At 38.7% G+C, this 12890-nt stretch overlaps 2 protein-coding genes across 6 annotated transcripts in view; one reads left to right on the top strand and one right to left on the bottom strand.

Annotated features, from left to right (window-relative positions):
• The window catches only part of LOC120779114 (calcium-transporting ATPase type 2C member 1), a 182783-nt gene extending 170303 nt beyond the window's left edge, over nt 1–12480 (top strand). The window contains exon 4 of the mRNA XM_040111303.1: nt 12272–12480. Coding sequence (XP_039967237.1) covers nt 12272–12350 — 79 coding nt within the window. The 3' untranslated portion in view covers nt 12351–12480. The remainder of the gene's footprint in view (nt 1–12271) is intronic.
• On the bottom strand, nt 1097–11232 carry LOC120779116 (myeloid zinc finger 1). 5 transcript variants are annotated; one of them, XM_040111304.1, is made up of 6 exons: nt 10175–11232; nt 9124–10090; nt 6465–6671; nt 4837–5123; nt 4662–4766; nt 1097–3748 (listed from the first exon to the last, which is right to left on the bottom strand). In XM_040111304.1, the coding sequence occupies exons 1-6, from the start codon at nt 10655–10657 to the stop codon at nt 3203–3205; spliced, it is 2595 nt and encodes an 864-aa protein (XP_039967238.1). In that variant the 5' UTR covers nt 10658–11232; the 3' UTR covers nt 1097–3202. The 5 variants fall into 5 exon arrangements, with proteins under 5 accessions (XP_039967238.1, XP_039967239.1, XP_039967241.1 ...); XM_040111305.1 differs by having other exon boundaries at nt 4665–4766; nt 6477–6671; XM_040111307.1 differs by having other exon boundaries at nt 9208–10090.
• Nucleotides 12481–12890: the final 410 nt, after the last annotated feature.

Here is a 12890-nt window from a genome sequence, read left to right as displayed (position 1 = left end):
GCTAAGTGCCTCACTCTCGGTTACTCATACGCCACCGCAACCCCAAAGCAGTCGCTTGCTGCTTGCCTTAACTAAAGTATACTTGCTTGGGTGTTGTTAATATTGGTAAATCATAAAAGTTTATATAATATATATTAGAAGATTTTTCATATCACTTAAGCGAAAAAACTATAAGAAAGTAACTGTTTCTATAACTAAATTTACGAGTTCCTTAGTTTTTGCTGCTTTTTCCTCAGAGAAGTATGTTACTGTTGATTAGTACATAGCATAATTAGTAGAAGTCGTATACTACATACTTATGTGTGTAAGTGTTTATTGTTGTGTATGCATGTGTGTGTTAAGTTTGTTAAAAATGTAGAAAATTTGATTTTCTGTTTAATTTATGGCTGTTGTTGAATATAACCGAAACGCGAAATGTGATTTTATGCCCTGAGAGATTTTGCTTTGCGAAAAGTTCACAAAAAAGCTCGACTTTTTCCAGTAACATGCTTATAAGAAGAATTACCTTTGTAATTTTTGACGAACTCTAGACTTCAATTGCTAATAAGCTTTCAAAAAAGCTTTCATAATGTTCTTCGCAGCTTTTTCGAAGCTTAAAAGTGTGAAAGTTGTTATCTCTTCAAGTTTTTAGAAAAAGCTTTAAGAGCAAGGATGATTTAGAAAACGTGAAAGTTTGCAGAACATTTTTTAAAAATTAATTGTTTGAATTATTTTTGCGGTTCAAATTTAATGGAAATTATTTATAGCTTTAGCAAAGTCCTTCGCAGATTTTTTGAAGCTTGAAAGCTTGCTAGTTTACACGAAGCTTTTGAGAATATTTAAAAAAATTTTATTTTAAAAAATTTCGCTTTTATATTTAATAAGAAAACTTTAATAAAGTTCTTCGCAGCTTTTACGAAGCTTAAAAGCTTGACAGTTTGCACAAAACTTTTAAAACATTTTCACAAACTTTTTATTTAAAATATGTTTGCTATTTTGTTTAATACTTTGATAAAGTACTTCGCAGCTTTTTCGAAGCTTAAAGAGTTGAAAATTTGCACAAAAATTTTCTAAATTATTTTATTTTCAAAAATTATGTGACTTTTTTATTTTAAAAATTTTGATTTTTAGGTTCACAAGCTTTATGAGCAACTTTTTCCGAAGCTTACAAGCTTTTTCGTAGCTTACAAGCTTTCTTACACCTTATTTTATTCAGTTTTCTTAACCCTCAAGCGCGCATTGGGACCTGCACAGCACCAAATTTCACTTCTCACATTTCGGTTTATCGCTTTCGTTAACTGGTTATTTTAATATTGCATTCTGTTTGGGCTATTGCTTGTTTGTATCTGTATTGGTTTTTTAAAAACGCTTTAAAAACTTTCGCTCATATCTAGTCAAAGTTTAGAGTCCTTTTCAAAAAGACTTTGTTTGTGGTTGTTACACGGGCTAAAACCTACATATTTATACATGTATGTGTGTGTATGCATGTATAATAGGTATGTATGTATGGATGAGACACACTGTTTTCCGAAGTTTTCAATAATATCATACGTAAAATACATATGTATGTGTGTGTGTGTTGACAGTGTGGTGAGTATATGTACGTGTAGTGGTAGGTGTGCAGATGAGAAATAATATACATACATATGTATGTATATATATATATATAGATATAGTAACGTTAGATTTCATATTAAAATTATTACTACATTTAAAATTTGCTTTGCTGCTTTTGTTGTTTTTGCGCACATTCCTCGCTCACTTCCGCTAACTTAATTTTCGCTTACAAAATTAAGTGCATAAGAAATTATATTGAAATTACAGTTAATATTTATAAGTAAACGTCGTAGATATATGTATATACATATATATGCAGTTATAAGCAGGCCTATTAAGAAGAGAAATAATACTTAACAATTAAATTATAAAATATTTTTTTTGCATTTTTTGCAATTTCCTTTCACATTTCTTGCTGTTAAATAAAAAGTTGAAAAAATTAAAAAAAAAAAAAACATTTTATAATTACGGCATAGTTTAAAGAACGTTGTGTGTGTAATATGTAGTTGCGTAACCGTAGTGTCTAAAGTAAGTCTGCCCGCGTAGTTTTCGCGCACACTGTACGCGCGTACTTAAGTTGTATTGAAAAACGGGAGTATAAGTATAAAAAGGTGAATTGGTGAATTGTTGAATTGGTAGTGCTAGTGCTAGCGCCGAATACACACAAGCATTGAGCGCCTTTTTTTCTATCTTTTTTTGTATTATAACGGATTTTTTTTTTAATTTCTGAAGAATTTTATACGCTTAGTTACACCGACTGCCGCGCGCGTGCTTTACTATTTTCACTCGTAAACAAAAACACATAATAACGGTACATTAATTTCATATGTAGTAATGCTTCAACTATATGTTGTTGTTTTAATTTTCAAACAATATACTTCTACGCGCCACAGGCCTATATATTGTACGTGCGAGTGCGCGCTTCATGTCCAGCTGCAGCGCACGCTCAACAGCTGTCAGTTTGAATACTTTTGCTGTTTTTTGAGTGGTTAATGTTATGCATTCTTCCCTTACTGCGCATATATTGTTATTTTTTTTGTTTTCTTACATAATTGGTTTTGTTAGTTTTTTAGTTGGCTTCTCAATTATACTCGTGTTCTTCATATAATTAGGCTGCTGCTTGATGACATCATAGAGATCCGAATATTGAGTGTATATGGGGATGTATAGGAATAGCGTGTGACAGTGTGTGTGGTGGTGGTGGCGGTGGTGGCTGAACGCCTAGCGCGCCACCTCCGCCGCCGCTATGCGCTGGTGGCAGATGTGTGGGCGGCCCGCAGAGATTGGCGCCGCCGCCCACATGCGATGCCTGATGCGCCTGCACCGGATGATGCGCGACCGCGGCGGCCGCTGCTGCTGCGGCTGCGGCGGCGGCGCTCGGCAGTGGCGCCACCGGTGGTAATGTGATGGAGAGTGTAACTGTTTGTGGCGGTGACAGGCTATGTTGCGCGTGCTGGTGTTGCAGCTGCTGCTGCTGTTGTTGTTGTTGATTTTGCTGTTGTTGCGCCGCAGCGCTGTTGTTGGTTGCACTTTGTGCTGATGTGGGCACCACGACACCGACGCCGCCTCCACCACCGCCACCTTGCTGTGTGCCGGCATTATTGGCTGCTGCTGCTGCCGCCACTGCTGCTGCCGCTGCGGCGGCTGCTGTCGCAGTGGTGGGATGTCACTGAGCCACCACCGATGTGGGCGTGTTCTGTTGCACCACCACACCGGGCGCCACCGAATTCGGCACCGTCACGTTGACGGGCGGCTGTGAAGCGGCACCGCCACTATGCGCCGCTGTGGGCTGTCCCTGCGTCTGAAACGTTTGCTGGAACGGCGGTCCATAACACTGCGGGAAGTACAATTCATTCTTGACGACCGACTGTTGCACGGCGGCATTCTGTACGGCCGCCATGGCGCGTGGCAAAATATTCGCTTTATTGTCGCCACCAGCCGCAGCCGGATTGTTGTTGTTGAGGAATTGTTGTGCCGCATTCTTGGTCTCGTTCATTAAATGATTGGCAGCGGCTGCGGCGGCGGCAGCGGCCGCATGACTGTTGGCATTCGGATTATTGGCATTGGCCGCATTCGGATTATTCGTGTTGCTTTGACGTGGCCGTTTTGTCGTGTTCGGATTCATGTGGTTGTCGATGTGTTTGGTCACCTCGTTCTCGGTGGCGAAGCGACGTCGGCAATTTGGCATTGGGCAGCAGAATGGACGATCGCCCTGTGTATGGAAGAGCAATTTAATTAGTAAAGAGTAGGAAAGAATGTACGGTATATAAAATATATACAAATACAGTGAAAGCTCTATAAGCACACATCGCCATTAACCGTGCACATTGGCCGGTCCTTAAATGTCCAGATTGTCCTTAAATGAACATTAAGGACAATCTATTCTACCGACAACTTTATTAGCTGGATAGAAAGGCTGGTCTTGCCAGTGTCCGCTTATATGAGATTCCACTGTATTTTACAAAAATTACGAAATGAATAAATATTTTACAAAAGGTAGTTTACTGACTGATGATAAGCTTAGTTAGCGCTTTATGCCGATTTAAGTAAAGCTCAAATCAAAAGCTTCGAAACACGAAAGCTTTTTAAGCTGGTGTTCTAAGATTTTTAAGCTTGTTATAATTTTTTCAATTCGAGCATAAGAAAACTTAAAGTATTATAAAGAATGAAAAGTTTTGACGCCTGAAAGCTCTTTTTTAAGCTAACAGGACCTGTTGTTCTAACATTTTTAAGCTTCCAACTGTTCTTTATTTTAAACTTAACCACGAAAAAACTTAAAGCGTTGTAAAGAACATTTAAATTACGCTCAAATTGAAAGCTTCGAAGCGCGAAAGCTCGTTTTTAAGCTGGCAGGACCTGGTGTTCTAACATTTTTAAGCTGTTTTTTTTTGAGTTTTTTTTTAAAGAAAATTTAAATAAAGCTCAAACTGAAAGTTTCGAAATCCGAAAGCTCTTTTTTAAGCTAGCAGAACCTGCTGCGCTAAAAGGTTTAAGCTTATTATTATTGTGAGTATTTTTTCTGATTCAAGCATAAGAAATCTTGAAGCATTATAGTAAAATAATGATTCCTTTGAGCTTTCTTAAAACAATTTTGCTCGCTTGTGTCAAATCTACAAGTTTACAACTACCTGGTGCGTGCGTGTGTGCTGATCCAGTATGGCCTTCTGACGGAAGTCTTTACCGCATTGCGCGCATTTGTACGGCTTCTCGCCGGTGTGTATACGAATATGCTGAAAAAAAAAATAATTATATAATAATAGACTGATAAAGTCTTTCTTCGGCATCCCTTCAATCGCTTACCTGATTCAGTATGGTGCGCTGCCGGAAGAAACGCGGACAATACAAACAACCGAACGGCTTCTCATTCGTGTGTATTCGTAAATGTTGCGTTAGGTGCGACTGCTGTCGGAAGCGTTTGCCGCACTCGGGGCATGGATACGGACGCGACTCGATGTGTATGCAGCCGTGTTGCAGCAGTGTCGTCTTCTGCTTAAACTCCTTGTCACAGATGGGACAACGCACGTAGAGCGGCATGTTGGCCGGCCGCACGCCGATATGCTGCAACACATCTGGCAAGATCTTTTGCCCTGCGCATGTGCACACGTATTTGTTTGTAGCATGTGGTATATGAAAATAGAAAAAACACCAAAAAGCCATATGAATCAATGTGCTTAAGTTGCATGTGCAAATGCAATTATATTCATTACAATGAATAATTTTAAAAAATTAAAGAAACAAATGGTCAAACAAAACGTAGTAAGGAGTTCCTGAGACCGCATGTGCTAAAAGTTTTTTTTATTTGTTTTAAAAAAGTGTGATCAAGACTACATGTCTTAAACAATACTCACTGAACATTTAGCGTTGTGGTTTTGGCAGTAAATTTCGTGGCATAAAATTATATGTAACTGTGCTTTTATTGCCTTTATTGTAGTCAAGAACTTTCCCCCGAAAAAATTGTTTTTATTTTGTTTATTTTTTTTTTTCTTTTTTTTTTTGATTAGTTGCGTCACCACTAGTTGACAGTACACTGATTTTTTTTTATAATTTTTCGAAGAGGTAGCGGAAGGATTTTCATTTCAGTAGTTTTTTTTTGTCTACATTCGAAAATTTTTAGTTTTCAAAGCTACATATAAGAGTAATCGCTTGTTTTTGTTGTATGCATATTAAAACAATTGACTTTTTGTTGTTGTTGTAACAGCAGAAAACATTTCTGAAATGATTTCCCGGAAAGATGCCGAGTTGGCCTAGTTCGGTTAAAAATCCGGGTATGTTCCGGTTACTTAGACCTAACTGTCGTAAAAGCAGAGTAATTGCTGAAGTGGAAATATTTTTATATGTATTTATATGTGTATACACCGTTAAAATTACAAAAAAAATCAAAAAAGTCGCCCTTTATGGAACATTAAGATTTTATGCATCATTACATGCGAGCATAATTGTTTTGACTTTAATGCCGGTTAATGCGATGAAAGCAATATTTTTCGTTAAAGCACCTTAATGTGGGCTATACATAACTTTGAAACAAAATGTAGTATACATTTAAGCTGATAACGAAAATTCTTGCATATTTGATGCTGTACGGCATTGGAGTCGAAAGAAAAGACAAACTTTTTTCGAATAAGTGGACACCAGTTGCCATTGTGAACTTTATATAAAAAATATTTGTCAATCTGTCATACATACATATATAGGCAAAATGGGTTCAATAGTTTTCTCAGCCCCCTTATACCTAATAGAGAGATTTTCGAACTTCCCGTAGATCGTTGGAAGTTGCAAAAGTATGAAATGTTTGGTTACACCCGCACTTAGCACTACCTTACTTGTTATATTATAAAATAAATAGCAAAAAAATCATATGCAATTATAATTAAACATTTTTAACATAACAAATTGTAAAAGAAAAGTAAAAAACGGCTCGGTATACGTACAGTTCTTATTACCTTTGCTGTCCTTAAAGTATGACGGATAATGTATACCGCCGCTGCCGTCTGGCGTACCCTGTGAATCCTCGTCATGATAACCACTACCGCCGGCTATATCATTCTTCGTATCAGTCTCATCACCCGGATATGGTACATCCTGTGGCCACAGTGTCGGATGTGGGCCATTCTTGAAGATAAGATTCGGTGAGACATCTGTTTAACCGTACGTGTAGTCGGCGTACATGACATAACGTGTATTTTTGAAAGACGTGCGTTCACAGTTGAAACGAAAGAAAAAATAAAATTGTTTTGTTAGTACGTGACGACTTTGGGCTAAGTACCCCACTTAGTAAGTTATAAATTGCTGAATGACTCGTTAACATTTGCTAAGCTAAACTACAATATATAAAATTTGAAATAATAAAAAATAAGCGTTTAACGAAAAAGCATAATAATTAATAAAAGTTGGAGCAGGCGTAGTGCTTCAGCACTTTTTGGGCTTCCTTAGTTTGGAGAAGTTTTTTTTGTTTAATGTGTGTTTTTGCTATTTTTGCTTTAAGGTTTTGCTAAAGGTGTATGTGTGTGTTAAATAAAATTTGGTTTTTCTTATATGATAAAGTATGCCGAAAAGTTTTTGCCAGATTTTTTTTGCCTTTTCAAAATGGTGTGCCTTTCTATATGGTGTTTTGAGGCGAGCTTTGGTTTGCAAAAAACTAAACTACGGTAGTAAGGTTTTTTTAGACATAAATAAGAGACTATCAAGATAATCTAATAAAATCCTCTAGAAAACTCTGCTGCCTAATTAAGAATAATAAAATTCTGACCTTAAATTTAAAACAAAATTTTTAAAAAATATTTTAGAATATGTGCGAAAAAAATTTTAAGCTACATATGTATATGATTAAACAAAAAATATATAATTACTGCTTTTAAGTGCTATATTTGTTAAAATATGCACAAAATTAAAAAATTAATAATAATAATTCAGAGATCTCACTATTTTTATACTCTGGCTTTCTTAAAAACATGCGGTTTAAAAACAAAAAAAAAAAAAAAAAAAAAAAAAAAAAAAAATTTAAAAATAAACTAAATTTTAAATATTTCTAATTAAAATAATAACAAGAAAAACGTTAGTTTCAGCTGCACCGAAGCTATAATACTCTTCACGAATACCAAAGATTCCTTATAGGAATTTGATTTTGAAATATCATTTTGTATAGCAACTACATATATGATATATTGGTTCGATCTGCATGATTTATCCGGAGAATTATACTCTAAGGCAATAAGCCATGCCGAATTTCTTAACGATCGACGGCTCGAAAAAGTTTTCCATACAAGACCTGGATTTGAACGGTTAGTTTGTATGGCGGCTATATGCTATAGTGGCTCGATCTGAGACATTTCTTCGGAGATTGTATCATTGCCTTAGAAAATAATCCATGCTAAATTTCTTGACGATATCTCGTCAAAAAAAAAAAAGTTTTCCATACAAACACTAGATTTTGCACGCTCAGTGTGTATGGCAGTTATATGCTATATTGATCCGATCTAAATCATTTCTTCGGAGATTGCATCATTCCTTCAGATAACAATCCATGCCAAGTTTGTTGACGACATCTTCTCAAATGAGAAAGTTTTTCATACAAGCACTTGATTCCGATCTTTCTGGTTGTATGGCAGGTATATGCTATAGTGGTCCGATATCGGCCGTTCCGACAAATGACCAGCTTATTGGTGAGAAAAGGGCGTGTGCAAAATTTCAGATCCATATCTCAAAAACTGAGGTACTAGACCTGAGAAACCTTAATTGGCTGAGGAACTAGTTCGTATATGGTATATACAGACAGAAAAACGGAAGACTAACGGATAGACGAACTGATCAATTGTATATATACATTATGGGATCTTGGTCCTCCCTTCTGGGTGTTACAGACTTCTCGGCAAGCATAATATAACCTGTCCAGACCAAAAGGTTAAAATAAAATAAAATTAAAAAAATTAAGTTTCTCTTTGAAAAAATAGTTAATAATAAATATAAAATTAGCAAAATATGACATTATAACAGCTGACTTTTGTTGAAATACTGGCTTCTTTAAAAAAAAAAATAAACAAAGTGAGCTTAAATCGTACTGAATTCTTCTTACTGAACGGTACATACGATCTCTACCGAAACAAAATCATAATACTGACTATACTTTTTATGCCCAAATGTGCTTAAAACTACTACATTGCCTCTCTCCCACCAGGAAATACCAAAAAAAAACCAACACCACTCTGAAAAGGCAGCCATTTTCCTCTATCAAATAGGTGCATAGAGGACGATTTTGTATTGTAAATTTTGAAATTTGAATTTTGCAGGGCCATTAGCAGGATGTTTGTGTCTCAGAGCTGACGCTACATAAATCGCTAAACTTGCTCTCTCTCTCTCTTTCTCTCTCTGTCTCTCTCTCTCTCTTTTTAAGCAGCAACTTGCGCTGCAGCGCTATAAACAAAATTTGAAGCTTTTGCCTCGACTAGCTAACTAGCTGTATAAATATGTATATGTAACTACACATGTTTGTAGGAATAAAACTGTGTCTGTATCTGTATCACTGCCTCTGCCTAAATAATCAAATTCTGCAAATTTGCAATTTGTTCAATTGTTTCAATAACTGTCGCTCGCCTTGGTGGGTGCGCACATGTTGATTGAGGATGGCCTTCTGGCGAAAGTGCTTGCCGCACTCTGGGCATGCGTAGGGCTTCTCACCCGAATGGATGCGTATATGTTGGTTGAGTATCGCCCGCTGACGGAAGCTGCGCGAACAATAGCCGCACGTGAACGGTTTCTCGTTGGCGTGTATGCGTAAATGTTGTGTCAGATGCGATTGTTGACGGAAACGTTTGCCACACTCCGAACATGGATACGGACGCGCATCGGTGTGTATGCGATCGTGCTGCAGTAGTGTGCTCTTCTGTTTGAAATCTTTGCCGCAGGTCAAACACTTGAACAAACGCAAATCGCTGTGCGGTTTTGGCGGTTTATTCGGATTTGGATGGCGACCGCGTCCACTGCCGGTGCCAGTACCTGTGCCCGCACCACCAGCACCACCCGTGCCAGTGCCGGCGCCATTGCCATTGCCGGCGCCACCTGCAGCGCCGACTGGACCTTCACCGCCACCGCTGCCATTTGCGCCGCTGTTGTGTGCATTGCCGCCATTACCGCCAGCGCCGCCATTCTGCTGACCATTATTGCCTTGCTGATCACCACCGCCGCCGGCGCCGCCTGGCAGCAGTTCGGGCATGGCATAGCCCTCGAGACCGCCATTCTGTTCCATGGCGTTCGCCATGCCGGGCAACACCGGTTTGTTGAGATAGTGTAGTGCTGGGAAGCCGGGTGGCGGCAGCATGGCGCCTTGCGGCGCTGGATGACGTGGCGCATAGTAGCCGCCGAGTTCACCGCCCTGCGGCGTTTGGAAGTTATCGTTAGGTTGGCCCGGTTGCGTCGGGCCGCCATTCTGTACGTGCTGTTGCTGTGGATTCCCCGCGCCGCCATCGCGGCCCGTGCTCTGGTGTTGTTGCGGGTCGTTGTTGCTTTGGTTTGGGTTGGATTGCGCCGAGTTCTGCTGTTGGCTGGCCTGCAGGTTGGCGACCTACAAGCAAAATTAGCGCGCAAATTATTAATACAATGCATATTTAAAGCTCCGGTGACAACTGCTACTCAGTTATGTACATACCTGATTCATGGTGACATCATCGTCGGGTGGCCCGCCGCCATTGACGCGCTGCTGCGGCGGATATGGACTCGTCGAGGGCGAGCCCTGCTGCCGTCCCACGCCATCGCCGCCATTTTCGCGCGGATCACCCGTGGGACTTTGCGGCTGTTGGCCTTGCTGTTGCTGCTGCTGTTGTTGTTGCGCCACCGCCGCGGCGGCTGCTTGCGCGGCGCTCGCTATCTGTGCGGCTGGGTTCTGTCCATTCTGTTGTTGTTGCGCTTGCAAATGTTGCTGTGCCTGCTGCTGTATGCCCGGATACATTTCGCTGCCCCACTGCGCGGCCGAACCGCCAATCGCGGCCGGATTGCGTTCGCCATCCTGTGAGTCCTTGTACAGCACATAGGGCTGGCCGGTGTCTTGCGTGATGCAATACATTATTTGTCGCGGTACCTTCAGTCCAGCGGCGATGCAAGCCGCAAAGGATGCGGAGAAATTGATCGCCATGTCGCTGGAGGAAGGAGTGTGTGAGTGTGTGTGTATTGTGATTGTTGCTCCGCCCTATGTGGTGTAATGTATTAAAGCGCGGGTTTTCGTAAAGCTGCTGGGAGTTTCTGTTTCGTGTGGAGTGCTTAACTCCTTTGGCGTTGATTTTGTTATCTTAACGGTTAAGTTTAGTGTTGGAATTACACTTCTTGTTGTTATTGCTCTAGAAAGCCCATTTTGACCGTTTGCATTCAATATACTTTAACTGTTCAGCGGCTCCAACTTTGCTGATTTTATTGTTGTTGTATTTCTTGTTTTAAATATGGCTCTTCATTGGCTGTGATTCGCCGTTCTCTCTTTGTAGCACTGCCTGCTTCAATACGGCTGCTTGCTGTGCTTACTTATTACAGTTGTTGTTGTATTTGTTGTTTTGAAGGGGTTACTCATATTTTGTTGGGTTTTTACTTTTATTGCCAGGTGTTATTTGTTTTATTAACGCGCTTTATTGGCTTTCTCCTCAAACTTTGTTGTTTTTTTATATTAAATTTTACGCTTTGTTGTTTTTGTTTTATTGTTTTTTTTCACCGCTGTGTTAAATGTGGTTTATGTGTTTATATTTTTATTTTATTTGCCTTTACACTCTAATTGTTATTTCTTTATGTTCTCGCTAAAAAATCTTTACTCTTAGTCCAAAATTGCTGTGTTTTTGTGTCTAAAGTCAAAATCTTTCGCTTTTCATGAAATTTTCTTCAAATTTCGTTGTTGCTTTTGGAATTTAAAATCCGCTTGCCAGCTTGTAGTTGTCTGCTGTGTCCCACACTGTGCTTGACAAGATTGTTTCTGAAAAATGTAAGCATGTGGTATTAAATTAGCTTAGAATTTGCAGAGAATATTAAAAAAATAAGAAACATATTGTCGCCTAAAATGCAAAACAACGTATCATCAAAAACTGCGAAATTGAGTTTTAATTGCTTACACTTCACTATAACATATTACATTTATGTAGCAATACATTTTCAGCTTCTAATGTCAGATATAACCAATATATAACCCATATATAACCCATATATAACCAATAATAACCCATATATACCCACTATATAACCCATATATAACCATTTTATAACCAAAACTCAAATTTTGTTTCAATATGAGTAGTTTCTATTAAATCGTTTTTCTTCGCTTGTAAATTTATGAATTACGTTATTTTGCATTTTATTGGACGATATACATACATATTAAATGAACTACATACATATATTATTATAAAATTAATAAAATTATTAACGTTTTCTATTCTTCTACTAATTTTTCTATTATCTTCTTCTATTAGCCTTCATTGCGTGTAGTGATTCACGTTTAATATCTTCAATTGAATCGAAACATTTTCTCCGGAGCGGTCGTCTGAGTGTGCTGTATACTCAGAAGTCACTTGACGCGAAAATCAGGCGAATACAGTGCCTGCGGCACGATATTGGTTGAAATTTTGGCGAAAACTCACGAAGAATCAATGCAGTATGCGTCAATGCATTATCGTGGTGTAAAAACCAATAATTGTCGGCACATAATTCCGATTTCTTTTAACGTATAGCTTCACACGAGGCATAACGCTGAAATATTATTTATTTTTTACAGTTTGGCCGGTCATAAGGAATTTGGAGTACACCACACATTGATAATCGAAGCAAACTGCCAACAAAACTTTGATTTGTGACCTGCTTTGACGTGGTTTTCTCGGCTGCAGCTCAGTTTTGCCACGATATTCGGCCGATTAACCATCTGTATTCGTAAGCATCGATCCAAGACTCATCGCCAGTAATAATACGTTTAATGACATCCTGGCAGTCGGAAAACATTGTTTCACCAACGTTAACGCGATGCTGTTTTTCCAAAAAATTTAGTGAGTAGTACCAGCCGCACTTTTACTTTTCTTAGGCTTTAATGAGCTTAAAAATTGGTTTTCATTAATCTCTTTTCAGAATCCGTGAGCACAATTTTTCTGGAACGGCTGGAACGACCGACCGAAGTCACCTAACTCTGGAAGTTTATTTCAAACTCACCGATAAGAAAGAAAGAAAGAGCTGCATTTTTTTGAAGGTGCAGCAGACGGCCATTAAAGGGTGCGAAGAGCGAGCTGAGGAGAGCATATCTTAAAAAATGAGACATATGTGAATATTTAAGGCATCTAAACTCATCAGATCTGGACTGCCTAGTTGCCAAAACGAGTTATCATACAAAAAGTTGGATATTATTA

Source organism: Bactrocera tryoni, chromosome 5, assembly GCF_016617805.1.
Source record: "Bactrocera tryoni isolate S06 chromosome 5, CSIRO_BtryS06_freeze2, whole genome shotgun sequence".
Lineage (NCBI taxonomy): Eukaryota > Metazoa > Arthropoda > Insecta > Diptera > Tephritidae > Bactrocera > Bactrocera tryoni.
This window is presented reverse-complemented; position numbering and strand designations above follow the sequence as displayed.